The sequence below is a fragment of the Panthera pardus genome, unplaced genomic scaffold (assembly GCF_024362965.1).
Source record: "Panthera pardus isolate Hobbes unplaced genomic scaffold, ASM2436296v1 HiC_scaffold_17, whole genome shotgun sequence".
In the NCBI taxonomy this organism is placed as follows: Eukaryota; Metazoa; Chordata; class Mammalia; order Carnivora; family Felidae; genus Panthera; species Panthera pardus.
The window spans coordinates 108612932-108627203 of record NW_026526732.1 but is presented as its reverse complement, the minus strand read 5'-3'; the positions used below and the strand labels follow the sequence as shown (position 1 = coordinate 108627203).

The following is a 14272-nucleotide window of genomic DNA, read 5'->3' as shown; positions in this document are numbered from 1 at the left end:
AGAACCCAATGTGGGGCTCAAACTCACAAACTGTGAGAGTATGACCCGAGCCCAAATCAAGAGTTGGACACCTAACTGACTGAGGCACCCAGGCGCCCCTCATTATTTTATTCTTACGGGTGTTCATGAGATAGAAACATGGATTGTTTCTATTCCCTCTTCTGGCCAGGTGTGAGTTAGGGGATATTCAGGTTGTATAGAGAGAGAAAATGTTATTCGGTAAAATAAAAATAAACAGAATATACAAAACAAAAAAATGCCATTCTGTATACTAATTACCATCAAAAAAGAACATAATTGAAGTGACATCTCACAAAATGCTATTTGACACTAATAAGTGAGGGAACTGGCATCCAATGTGAGAGGTCGTTGCACATTGAGACTGTCTCAAATACCGTTTTAATCCACTGTATTAGGAATGCTTTTGTGCTAGACTTCAAAAGTCTTAGGGGCATTAAAAATGTCCCCATTAAACTGGTATTTTTAAGCATCTGTGGGTCAAAAGGGAAGCACTGTCATTCAACGGTGGTGTTTTCAGCGTGTCTCTGACTGAGTTTTTACTTGTTTTACTACCATAGCAGCAACAGCAACAACAAGGAAGAAGAAGAAAAACCTGGTGTAGCTTTCACAAATACAATCCTTTAGTTCCAGAGGCAATGTTGCCGAAATGTTTATTTGCAGAACCAGTAGTGAGATTTTGAATGTAACTGAATTCTTCGAATAAGTGTATTCTAAGTCATAAATCCTTATATCTGAATGCATTTTGGAGATTCTGTTGTACTATATTTTAAAACATGTAAGATGTGTGCAAATCAAGTGGGGTGCAATCATGAGGTACGTATTTCTAAGAACGTCTCTCCCTCTCTGCTCCTCTTTCTGATGGCTCTACCTCTTTTCCCTCATCCCCATTTCCTCTAAACACTACGTCTTCTAGTTTGATTTCACGAATAGAATTTCATGACTCATTACCTACTTATAACACCCAGTGCTCATCCCAACAAGTCCCCTCCTTTATGCCCATCACCCGTCTAGCCATCCCCTGCCCACCTCCCATTCCGGCAACCCTCAGTTTGCTCTCTGTATTTTAAGTCACTTATGGTTTGCCTCCCTCTCTGTTTTTATCTTAGTTTTCCTTCCTATGTTCATCCGTTGTGTTCCTTAAATTCCACATATGAGTGAAATCATAGTATTTTTCTTTGACCAACTTATTGTGCTTAGCATAATGCCCTCTATTTCTATCCGTGTTCTTGCATATGGCAAGATTTCATTCTTGTTGATCTCCCAGTAATATTCCATTGTATATATATATTCCACATCTCCTTTATCCACTCATCAGCTGGTGGACATTTGGGCTCTCTCTACACTTTGGCTATTGTCGATAGTGCTGCTATCCACATTGGGGCGCATGTGCCCCTTGGAATCAGCACTTTTGGTGAGCATTTGGATAAATGCCCTCATAAGGTAATTCTATTTTTAATTTTTTGAGGAATCTCCAATTGTTTTCCAGAGTGGCTGCAAGCAGTTTGCACTTCCTCCAGTGGTGCAAAAGAGTTCCTCTTCCTCCACATCCTCGCCAACATCTGTTGTTGCCTGAGTTGTGAATTTTAGCCATTCTCACGGTCGTGAGATGTATCTCATTGTGGATTGGGTTTGTACTTCCCTGATGGTGTGTGATGTTGAGCATCTTTTCATGTGTCTCTGAGCCATATGGATGTCTTCCTTGGAAAAGCATCTATTCCTGTCTTCTGCCCGTTTCTTCACTGTAACATTTGATTTTGGAGTGTTGAGTTTCCTATGTTCTTTATAGATTTTGGATACTAACCCTTTATCTGATCTGTCATTTGCAAATATCTTCTCCCATTCCATCAGTTGCCTTTTAGTTTTGCTGATTGTTTCCTTTGCTGTGCTGGACCTTTCTGCCTTGATGAGGTCCCAATAGTTCATTTTTCTTTGGTTTCCCTTGCCTCTGGAGACATGTCCAGAAAGAAGTTGCTGTGGCCAAGATCAGAGAGGTTTTGCCTGCTTTCTCCTTGAGGATTTTGATGGCTTCCTGTCTTAAGTGTAGGTCTTTCATCCATTTAGAGTTCATTTTTGTGTGTGGTGTAAGAAAGTGGTCCAGTTTCATTTTTCTGCATGTCGCTGTGTAGTTTTCCCAACACCATTTGCTGAAGAGACTGTCTTTATTCCATTTCATCTTCTTTCCCACTTTGTCAAAGATTAGGTGGCCATACCTAATGGTTTGTGGGTCTCTTTCTGGGTTCTCTCTTCTGTTCCGTGGATATATGTGTTTGTATTCATGCCAGTGCCATACTGTCTTGTTGAATACAGTTTGGAAATACAGCTAGAGGTCCAGAATTGTGATGCTTCCACTTTTGGTTTTTTTTTTTCAACATGACTTTGGCAATTCAGGGTGTTTGTGGTTCTATACAATTTTTAGAATTGTTTGTTCCTGCTCTGTGAGGAATGTTGGTGTTATTTTGGTAGGGTTTGCAAGAAATGCGTAGATTGCGTTGGGTAGTATTGACATTTTCACGATATTTGTTCTTCCTATCCAGGATCCTAGAATGTTTTTCCATTTCTTTGTGTCTTCTTCAATTTTGTTCATAAGCTTCCTACAGTTTTCAGCATATAGATCTTTCATCTCTTTGATTAGGATTATTCCTATGTATTGTAAGGGTTTGGTGCAATTGTAAATGGCATCTACTTTATTTCTCTTTCTGCTCCATTATTGGAGTATAGAAATGCGACCGATTTCCATACATTGATTTTATATCCTGTGGCTTTGCTGAACTCATGTATCAGTTGTAGCAGGTTTTTGGTGCAATCTGTTGGGTTTTCCATGTACACTATAATGTCATCTGCGCAGAGTAAACGCTTGACTTCCTCCTTGCCTATTTGAATGCCCTTTATTTCTTTTTGTTGTCTGATTGCTGAGCCTAGGACTTCCAATACTATCTGAATAAGAGTGGAGAGAGTGGACATCCCCATCATGTTCCTGACCTGAGGGGGAAAGCCCTCAGTTTTTCCCCATTGGAGATGATATTAACTGTGGGTTTTTTGCATATGGCCTCTATGATCTTGAGGTCTATTCCTTCTATCCTTACTTTCTTCAGGGTTTTTACAAGAAAGGATGCTCTACATTGTCAAATGCTTTTTCTGCATCTATTGAGAGGATCATAGGGTTCTTATCCTTTCTTGTAGTAATGTATGCATCACACTGATTGATTTGTGGACATTGAACCAGCCCTGCATCCCAGGTAAAAATCCCACGTGATTGTGGTACAGAATTATTTTAATGTATTGTTGGATCCAGTTTTCTAGTATCTTTTTGAGAATTTTTGCATCCATGTTCATTAGGGAAATTGGTCTGTAATTCCCCTTTTTCGTGGGGCCTTTGTCTGGTTTTGGAATCAAGGTATTGCTGACTTCATAGAATGAGTTTGGAAGTTTTCCTTCCATTTCTATTTTTTGGAGCAGCTTCAAAGGAATAGGTGTTAACTCTTCCTTAAATGTTTGCTAGGATTCCCCAGGAAAGCCATCCAGCCCTGGACTCTTGTTTGGGGAGATTTTTGATTACTGATTGGATTGTTTTACAGATTATAGGTGTGTTCACATTTTCTATTTCCTCCTGTTTCAGTTTTGGTAGTTGATAGGTTTCTAGGAATTTGTCCATTTCTTCCAGATTGCCCATTTTATTGGGGTATAATTGCTCATCATATTCTCTTACTGTTGTTTGTATTTATGCTGTGTTGGCTGTGACCTCTCCTCTTTCATTCATGATTTAGTTGAGTCCTTTCCTTTTTCTTTTCCTCAGTCTGTCTAGGGGCTTATTGATTTCATTAATTCTTATACAAAGCAAGTTCCTGGCCTCATTGATCTGTTCTACTGGTTTTCTTATTTTGATATCATTGATTTCTGCCCTCATCTTTATTATTTCCTGTCTTCTGGTGGTTTGGGGCTTTATTTTCTGTTCTTCTTCCAACTCCCTTAGGTGTAAGATTAGGTTGTATATTTGAGGCCTTTCTTCCTTCTTTAGGAAGGCCTAGATTGCTATATACTCCCTTTTATGACCACCCTTGCTGCATCCCAGAGTTTTGGACAGTCATGCTTTCATTTTCATTGACTTCCATATACTTTTTAATTTCCTCCTTAAATTCTTGGTTACCCCTTTCATTCTTTAGTAGGATGTTCTTTATTTTTTATTCATTTAAAAAAATTTTTTAACGTTTATTGATTTTTGAAACAAAGAGAGACAGAGCATGAATGCGGGAGGGTCAGAGAGAGAGAGGGAGACACAGAATCTGAAACAGGCTCCAGGCTCTGCACTGTCAGCACAGAGCCCAACGTGGGGCTCGAACCCACGGATGTGAGATCATGAACTGGGCCGAAGTCAGACGCTTAACCAACTGAGCCACCCAGGCGCCCCAGTAGGATGTTCTGTAATACCCAAATATTCATCGTGTTTAAAATTTTTCCTTCTGGTTGGTTTCAAGTTTCACAACATTGTAGGTGGAAAATATGTACGGTATGATTTTGATATTTTTGTGCTTGTTGAGGGCTGATGTGACCCAGTATGTGATCCATTCCAGAGAATGATTCATGTGTACTGGGGAAGAATGCATATTCTGCTGCTTTAGGATTAAATGTTCTGAATGTATCTGTTAACTCCATCTGGTCCAGTGTGTCATTCAAAGCCATTGTTTCCTTGTTGATGTTATGCTTAGATGATCTGTCCATGGTTGTAATTGCGGTGTTAAAGTCCCCTAGTAGTATGGCATTATTATCAATGAGTTTCTTTGCATTTGTGATTAAGTGATTCATATATTTGAGCGTCTCACGTTGGGGACATAAATATTTACAAGTGTTAGGTCTTCGGAATGAATAGACCCCCTAATTATGATATAATGCCCTTCTTTCATCCCTTGTGACAGTCTTTGTTTTAAAATCTAGTTTGTCTGATACAAGTATGGCTACTCCAGCTTTCTTTTGATGTCCATTAGCATGATAGATGGTTCTACATCCCCTTCCTTTCAATTCTTAGGTGTCCTTAGGTGTAAAATGAGTCTTTGTAAGCAGCATATTGATGGGACTTGTTTTCTTATCCATTCTGATACCCTATGTCTTTTCATTGGAGAATTCACTCCATTTACATTTAGTGAGATGTATGTACATTTTACAGTTAGTAAGCACAGACTGAAAGACCGTATTTCCTATGACTGAGGCAAAAACAGGTCCATTATTTTATTTTTTTAAATCTAAAAACCCAATGATTTACTTTTTGTGACAATGTGGAACTAAATTCGTAAAACTATGGCAATTTCATGGGTGCATCATTTATTCAAATAGTTTTCATAAAATCCCATGGCTATGTCTTTTCATATGAATAATCCACCAACCACCAACTGTTATTGGTGGTTTTTTTTTTGAGATTTATTGTATAAATTATTAAATGCTTGGTCTTGACAGGAAAAACATAGTAAGAAAAGATGGACCCGAAAAATGGAAGTTCCTTCACTGGCTTTATCCTGCTGGGTTTCTCTGACCGGCCTCAGCTGGAGCGCGTCCTCTTTGTGGTTCTTCTGATCTTCTATCTGCTCACCCTGCTGGGAAACACAGGCATCATTGCGTTGTCCCGCCTGGACCCACACCTGCAGACTCCCATGTACTTTTTCCTCTCCAACCTAAGCTTTCTGGATCTGTGTTATACAACCAGCACTGTTCCTCAGCTACTGGTTGATCTCAGGGGACCAGACAAGTCTATCTCCTTTGCTGGCTGTGTAGCTCAGCTCTTCGTGTCTCTATGGTTGGGATCCACAGAATGCATTCTGTTGGGGGTGATGGCATTTGACCGCTACGCAGCCGTCTGCAGGCCCCTGCACTACACAGTGATCATGCACCCCCGTCTCTGTGCCCTGATGGCTTCTGCATCGTGGTTCATTGGTTTTGTCAACTCCTCATTGCACACGGTGCTCATCTTCCTTGTACCACTTTGTGGGAGAAATAAAATAGATCACTTCTTTTGTGAGATCCCCCCACTGCTCAAGCTTGCCTGTGTTGACACCACTGTGTATGAGTCTGAGCTCTTCTCTGTCAGTGTGATGATTCTCCTGATACCTGTGGCATTAATCACATTCTCCTATGGTCAGATTGTCAGGGTGGTCTTAGCAATAAAGTCAGCTTCAGGGCGGAGGAAAGCGTTTGGGACATGTGGGTCCCACCTCACTGTGGTCTCCCTGTTCTACGGCACAGGCATCTACATTTACCTCCAGCCCAGCAACAACTACTCCCAGGATCAGGGCAAGTTCATTTCTCTCTTCTACACCATTGTCACCCCCATGGTCAACCCTGTTATATATACCTTGCGGAACAAGGATGTGATGGGAGCAATGAGGAAGGTGTTGTGTAGGGGCTATGACTCCAGATGACTGCGGGAAGTCCCTTTCATGGAAGACTTTGAATGCCAGAGTCTTTATGATTTCTGTGTCCTCAACATTTACCCTGACAACTTTCAAGGGAACTTTCTTAATTCGTTCTTTTATGCAAGTGAGTGTTCAAACTCTAAGTTTATGGACTCATGGCAGCCTCCAGAGATGCTGAGTTAGTGTACCTAGACCATCTGCAGCATATTAATATTGTAAATACTTTCACAGGATTTTCTTAGTTCTCCCCCATTTGGGAACACTATTCTGTTTCTAATTGCAAGACAGTGATACACACACCATGAAAGCATACCAATATAAGAATAAAAATGACCAGAACACGGTAATAAATATTAATATTGTAGCAAATTCTAGCAATTTCCGGTGGCTATTTCTTCTTCTCACAGTCAGATCACGGCTCTATTACAACGTTTGTGGCCTGACTGGATCACAGCTTTTTCCCAGAAGTAGTAGGACAAGTGTGGGAAAAACAAACTTACGTGAGAGAAAATATGCCAACATCTATCCTGATAGAGCAATTCAGCTATCAAGCTATGGTGTAATGTTGCCCTTGTGATACTGATTTCGTTTTGAAACACCATTCTTTGTTTTTCAAAGATATTTTTCTTTATTATTGATTTTTATGATTTTAGTGTTTAAATAATTTTTATTGTCATTCCATTAGAGTGAACCCACAGTATTATATTATATTATATTACTTTAAACTTTAAAGGTACTTTATAAAGTACTTTGTAGTACTTTTCTGTACAATATAGTGATTCAACATTTCCATCATCACAAGTGTTCTCTTTAATCTCCATCACCTTTTTAACCCCTCCCCGCAGGCCATCCACTGTGGCACCAGTGAGCCCAGAGAAGGGGACATTCTCAGTTCATGCATCCTCAATTCCTAGCCCTGTCCTGGCCTTGGGACTATCACGTGTCAGCATAATGGGAGGGTGTGCAGTGTAGGGTGACTGCACTCTGAACATGCCCTCTGCATGCTGCTAAACTCACTCCTGGATCATCATCAGTGTGCAGCCACCCCTCTAAGACCCTCCTGTACCTCCTAGTCAGCACATTTTGCAGCTACTGTTTGCCAGAGTCCCGCTCTGACCAGGCTCATGGAGGAGGCATGAACAGGTCACAGACACCTGGCACCCCCCCCACTTTGCAGGTGATTACTTTTCAGATGCTTGTTTTGTGACATGGGTGAGAGCTCTCTTTCACCACAGTGGTGTTGTAGCATGTTTGAGCCCTTATGGTGTAGTCTGGGAACCACCATGTATGGACCTGTGGTTTCCTGGGAAGGGAGGCTGGGTGTCAAGGTGGAAAGGGGAGTGTGAATGACTGGAGATCAGACGATCGGGGCAGGTGTTCCTGAGGTGGCCTGAGAGACAGGACACTGGTTTTGGGGAGGAGACATTTCCTTTTTCCCCAGGGCTTTTCCACCTGTTTTGGAATTAAATTGATATGAGACAGAGTAACTGGAGAAAACACCCAGAGTTTTATTACCTGCACAGGGAGGCCCAATCTGGAAATTGAGACCCAAAGAAATGACCAAAGCAGGCTGAAATGGACATCCATTTCCTGGTTATTTCAAGTAATCAGACGTTAATACAACTGTGTTTTAGGGAGGAGAGCCCAGAGTCCTCCTACATTTCCATCACCTTAACTCCTCCTCCTGCTTTCTCTTGTTTTTGAGAAAGAAGAAGATTGCATGTTTGTGTGAGCCAGGCAGGGGCAATAGAGAGGGGGAGAGAGAGAATACCAAGCAGGCTCTGCTCTGTCATCACAGATTCCAGTGCAGGGCTCGAACTCACAAACTGAGAGATCATGACCTGAACTGAAATCAACAGTCGGTTGCTCAACCAAATGAGCCACCCAGGCACTCCCCTCCCCAGAAAAACCCTATTTTGACATAAATTCTCATTAACTTGAACTGGGCATTAAGATTTCATGCAGCATTCAACCCCATAGCAATTGTTAATGTGATTATCTGAGCAGATTTCAAAATTCTTTATTATACACAAATTCCTGCATGCAGTAGTAAGACCAAGATGCAAGTATTATTTCTATCCTGTTCCAAGTTCATAAATGAGGTACATTGTGGTCATGGTAATTGCTAAGTTCTTGTTGAGAATGTTGGGATTTCTCTTAGTCTTATTGTTGTCTAGATAGCAGAAACCCGCAGCAATAAGAATCACCAGATTCCCCTTCTCTGGCTTGAAAGCCAAAAAAGGCTATTCTCCTGACTCCCATTTGTTACGCTTACAGGTCAAAAAGAAAAACACAGATTGCATGCTGGAAAGATCTGCTCCTGAGCATTTGGTTTGAGCTGGAAGAGAAAATACAGTCTTTCCTTCTCCAGTGAAGTGGTAATTGGCTAATTGGGAGTTCAGATTTCTCTTTCTTCTAGAACTTGGTCTAAAGAAGAGCAACCTCATCCATACACACAAGTTCTGCCACACCTTTTTGGGTCTAAGCAATCAGTAGGGAAGGGAAGAAGGTCATGTCATTGTAGGAACATTTGAATGGATGTTTAGGTAAGAATATACCTCTCCTTCCAGGGAAGAATAACAAAGATTGCAGATATCCACCTAACTTTTGGAAGCAGCCACTGGTCTTTGAAGAACCACTACAGTTGTAAGAAGTGAAGAGATTGGCATATGGATGCTAAAGTGAAGGTCCTGCAGATGGAAATACATGACCACTGTCCCCGTGAAAGCTAGGACACTCAGAACCTGCCCGGTGGTGTGTGGTCATGGATCTGTAGGAAAGTGTTAGGGGATACAATAGGTAGAACAGAGCCCTTAGAATAAAGACAGATTCGTGTATTTACTATATGGCAACCTTGGACAGGATAGTCTTGGGAAATGGTGAATCTGAAAGGCAAGGGAAGTCACAATTGAAGGGAAGGGAAGTCACAAGGGACGACCTTGTTCAAGCTCTGTTCAAGGTAATAATGCTTCTCTCCATCATTACTGTTAGCATAAGTTCTGTCATCCCCAGGGTTTACCCAGAAAGATTGTCCACTCATTGCAGAGTGTTTTGGCACAAGCGAAGAGGTGTAGTTTAGAGTGGACAATGGAGCCTGGAGGTAAACAGAAGTTGGAATTTATGATTCTATGGAATCTGCCCATGAATAAAAGGGCTAATGTTATATCTGAGGGATATTTTTATAAGCACCAAAGTCAAAGTATGTGCTCTAGGGTCCAAGGATGTGTGTATTTTTAGGGCCCCAGGAGGGGCCTGCCCCAAGTAACTATTTGTCTCAGTCCAAGGAGCCTCAGAATTTGACTCCCCAGAGGCAGCCAAAGAGGAAGAAAGGCTCTGGAGGCATGAGATGAGCAGGTAGTCAATCGTTTTCCACCAAATTGACTAGGAGTGAAACGATTGTCTCTTCTTAACTTCCATTTACCAATGCTATTTCATAATATTGGCTAACATATGTTGGGTAGTCTTTGGATTCATTTTTAAAATGACATACAATTTTCACGTAACATGTATTAGATTTTTTGAAACTTATTGTCAATTTAGCTAACATACAGTTATAATCTTGGCCTCAGGAATAGATTCCTGTAATTCATCCCTTTCATACAAATCCCAGTGGTCATCCCAAGTGCCCTCCTCAATGCTCATCACCCATTTTCCCCACCCCCTCAACCTCCCACCTTCCTCAACCTCAATTTGCTCTATTTAAGAGTCTTATATGGTTTGCCTCCCTCTCTGTTTATAACTTAGTTTTCCTTTCCTTCCCTGTAGTCTTGTGTTAAGTTTCTCAAATTCCACATAGGCGTGAAATGATGTGATATCTGTCTTTCTCTGACTGACTTGTTTTCCTTAGCATGCCACCTTCCAGTTCCATCCACGTTGTTGCAAATGAAAAGATTCCATTCTGTTTTTCTTGCTGGGATGTCTTCCATTGTGTACCTATATCACATCTTCTTTATCCATTCATCAGTTGATGGATACTCAGGCTCTTTCCATAATTTGGCTCTTGTTGATAGCACTGCTATAAACATCAGAGTACATGTGCCCCTACAAATAAGCACTCCTGCATCATTTGGGTAAATTCCTAGTAGTTTTATGGCTGGGTTGTAGGGTAAACCTATTTTTAATTTTTTGAGGAACCTCCACGCAGTTTTCCAGAGTGGCTAAACTCTATGAATTCCTACCAACGGTGCAAGAAGGTTCCCTTTTCTCCACATCCTCGTCAACAGCTGTTGGTTCCTGAGTTCATTTTAGCCATTCTGACCGGTGTGGTTTATCTCAGCGTGGTTTTGATTTGTATTTGATTTGCTCCCTGATGGGGAGCATCTCTTCACCTGTCTGTTGGCCATCTGGATGTCTTCTTTGGAAAACTGTCTATTCATATCTCCTTTCCATTTCCTCACTGGGCTCTTTGTTTTTCTGGTGTTGAGTTTGGTAAGTTCTTTATAGATTATGGATACTAACCCTTTATCTGATATGTCATTTGCAAATATCTTCTACCATTTCATCGGTTTCCTTTTAGTTTTGTTAATTGTCTCCTTTGCTATGCTGAAAATTTTTATCTTGATGAGTCCCACTAGTTCTTTTTTACTTTTATTTCCCTTGCCTTTGAAGACATGTCAAGTAAGAAGTTGCTGTGGCTGAGGTCAAAGAAGTTGCTGCCTGCTTTCTCCTCTGGGGTTTTGATGGTTTTCTGTCTTACATTTAGGCCTTTCATCCATTTTGAATTCATGTTTGTGTATGGTGTAAGACAGTGGTCCAATGTCATTTTTCTGCATGTTGCTGTCCAGTTCTTCCAGCGCCATTTGCTTAAGAGACTGTCTTTTTCCCATTGGATACTCTTTCCTGCTTTGTTGAAAATTAGTTGGCTGTGTATCTGTGAGTCCATTTCTGGGTTACCTATTCTATTCCACTGGAGTATGTGTCTGTTTTATGCCAATACCATACTGTCTTGATGATTACAGCTCTGTAACAAAGACTAAGTCCGGGATTGTGATGCCTCCTGCTTTGGTTTTCTTTTTCAATGTTACTTTGGCTATTTGGTGTCTTTTATGGTTCCATACAAATTTTAGGATTGTTCTAGCTCTGTGAACAATGCTGGTGCTACTTTGATGGGGATTGTATTGACTGTGTAGTTTGGTTTGGGCATTATCGACATGTTATAGTAGTTGTTTTTCCAATTCATGAGCATTCAATGTTTTTTTTTTTTTCCCATTTCTGTGTCCTCTTCAGTTTCTTTCACAAGCTTTCACTAATTTTTAGCATACATATCTTTTACCTCGTTAGTTAGGTTTGTGCCTAGGTATTTTGTGGGTTTTGGTGCAATTGTAAATGGGATCGATTCCTTGATATGTCTTTCTGTTGCTTCATTATTGGAATATAGCAATGGAACCAGTTTCTGCATATTGTTTTTACATCCTGTGACTTTATGAATTCATGGATCAGTTCTAGCAAATTTTTCGTGGAGCTTTCAAGCTTTTCCCCTAGAGTATCATGTCATCTGCGAAAAGTAAAAGTTTGATTCCTTCTTTGTCAATTTGTATTCCTTTTATTTCATTTTGTTGTCTGATGGCTGAGGCTCGGACTTCCAACATTATGTTAAACAACAGTGGTGAGAGTGGACATCCCTGTCGTGTTTCTGATCTCAGGGAGAAAGCTCTCATTTTTTCCCCATTGGCGATGATATTAACTGTGGGCCTTTCATATATGGCTTTATGATATTAAGGTATGTTCCTTCTATCTCGACTTTCTTGAGGATTTTTCTGAAGAAAAGATATTCTGTTTTGTCAGATGCCTTTTCTGCATCTATTGACAGGATCACCTGGTTCTTATCCTTTCTTCTATTAATGTGAAGTATCACGTTGCTTGATTCATGAATATTGACCCAGCCCTGCAGCCCAGGAATAAATCCCACTTGATCATGGTGAATAATTCTTTTAATGTACTGTTGAATTCAATTGCTTAGTATCTTCTTGAGAATTTTTGCATCCATGTTCATCAGGGAGATTGGCCTGTAATTCTCCTTTTTATGGGGTGTCTGTCTACTTTGGGAATCAAGGTCATGCTGGCTTCATAGAATGAGTCGGGAGCTTTCCTTCCAGTTCTATTTTTTGGAACATCTTGAGAAGGATAGGTATGAACTCTGCTTTAAATGTCTGGTAGAATTCCCCAGGAAAGCCATCTGGCCCAGGACTCTTATTTGTTGGGAGATTTTCGATAACCGATTCAATTTCTTCATGGATTATGGGTCTGGTCAAATTTTTTCATTTCTCCCTGTTTGAATTTTGTTATGTGTAATGTCTAGAAATTTGTCAATTTCTTTCAGATTGTCCTGTTTGTTGGCCTAAAATTTTTCATATTATTCTGTAATAATGGTTTGTATTCTGTGGGGTTGATTGTGATCTCTCCTTTTTCATCATGATTTTATCAATTTGGGTCCTCTCTCTTTTCTTTTTGAGATGTTTGGCTAAAGGTTTCTCAACTTTGTTTAGTCTTTCAAAAAAAAAAAAACAAAAACAGACCAGCTTTTAGATTCATTGATCTCTTCTGACATTTTTTAAAATTCTAGATTGTTTATTTCAGCTCTAATCATTATAATTTCTTTTTTCCTGCTGGTTTTGGACTTTCTTTACTAATGTTTTTCCAGCTCCTTTCAGTGTGATATTCGGTTCTGTATTTGGGACCTTTCTTGTTTCTTGAAATAAGCCTGGATTGCAATGTATTTCTGCTTAGGACTGCCTTTGCTGCACCCCAAAGGATTTGGACTGTTGTGCTTTCATTTTCATTTGCTTCCATATATGTTTAAATTTCTTCTTTAATTTCCTGGCTGACCCATTCATTCTTTTGTAAGATGTTCTTTAAACTCCATGTATTTGGGGGGAGGGAGGAGTTCCAAATCTTCTCTTGTGCTTAATTTCGTGTTTCATACCGTTGTGATCTGAAAATATGCATGGTAAGGTCTCAATCCTTTTATATTTGTTGAGAACTGTTTTGTGAGCCAGTATGTGATCTATTTTGGAGAATGTTCCATGTGCACTTGAGAAGAATGTGTATTCTGATGTTTTTGGATGGAAAGTTCTGAATATTTCTGTTGAGTTTATCTGGTCCAAAGTGTCATTCAGCGTCGTTGTTTCCTTACTGATTTTTGGCCTTGATATCTGTCCATTGTTGTAAGTGGAGTATTAAAGTCCCCTATAATCACAGTATTATTTTCCATATATTTATTTATGTTTATGATTAATTGACTCATATATTTGGGTATTTACATCTTTGGGGGCATAAATGGTTACCATCGTTAGTTCTTATTGATGGATAGACCCCTTAATTATGATATAATTGCCTCCTTCATCTCTTGTTACAGACCTTGTTTTAAAGTCTAGTTTGTCTGATGGCTACCCTGGCTTTCTTTTGGCATCCAGTAGCATGATAGATGGTTCTCCATCCCCTCACTTCCAGTCTGCAGGTGTCCTCAGAACTGAAAGGAATCTCTTATAGGTAGCATACAGACGCATGTTATTTTTCCATCCATTCTGATGCCCTGCGTCTTTTGATTGGGGCATTTAGTCCATTTTCATTCATAGTGATTATTGAAAGATATGGATTTAGTGTCATCATGTTATCTGGGGGTTTCATGCTTGTGGTGATGTCTCTGGTCCCTGTAGTCTTTGCCACATTCCGCTCAGAGTCCCCCTTAGGATCTCTTGCAGGGCTGGGATAGTGGTAATGAATTCCTTCAGTTTGTGTGTGGGAAAACCTTTATCTCTCCTTCTATTCTGAATGGCAGGCTTGCTGGGTAAAGGATTCTTGGCTGCATATTTTTCCTGTTCAGCACATTGAAAATTTCCTGCCACTCTTTTCTG

General features: G+C 40.2%; 1 protein-coding gene across 1 annotated transcript; it reads left to right on the top strand.

Moving 5' to 3' along the window:
* The first annotated feature begins 5486 nt into the window (after window positions 1-5486).
* On the top strand, window positions 5487-6425 carry LOC128777803 (putative olfactory receptor 2B8). The gene has a single exon (XM_053905367.1). The coding sequence runs from the start codon at window positions 5487-5489 to the stop codon at window positions 6423-6425; it is 939 nt and encodes a 312-aa protein (XP_053761342.1).
* Window positions 6426-14272: the final 7847 nt, after the last annotated feature.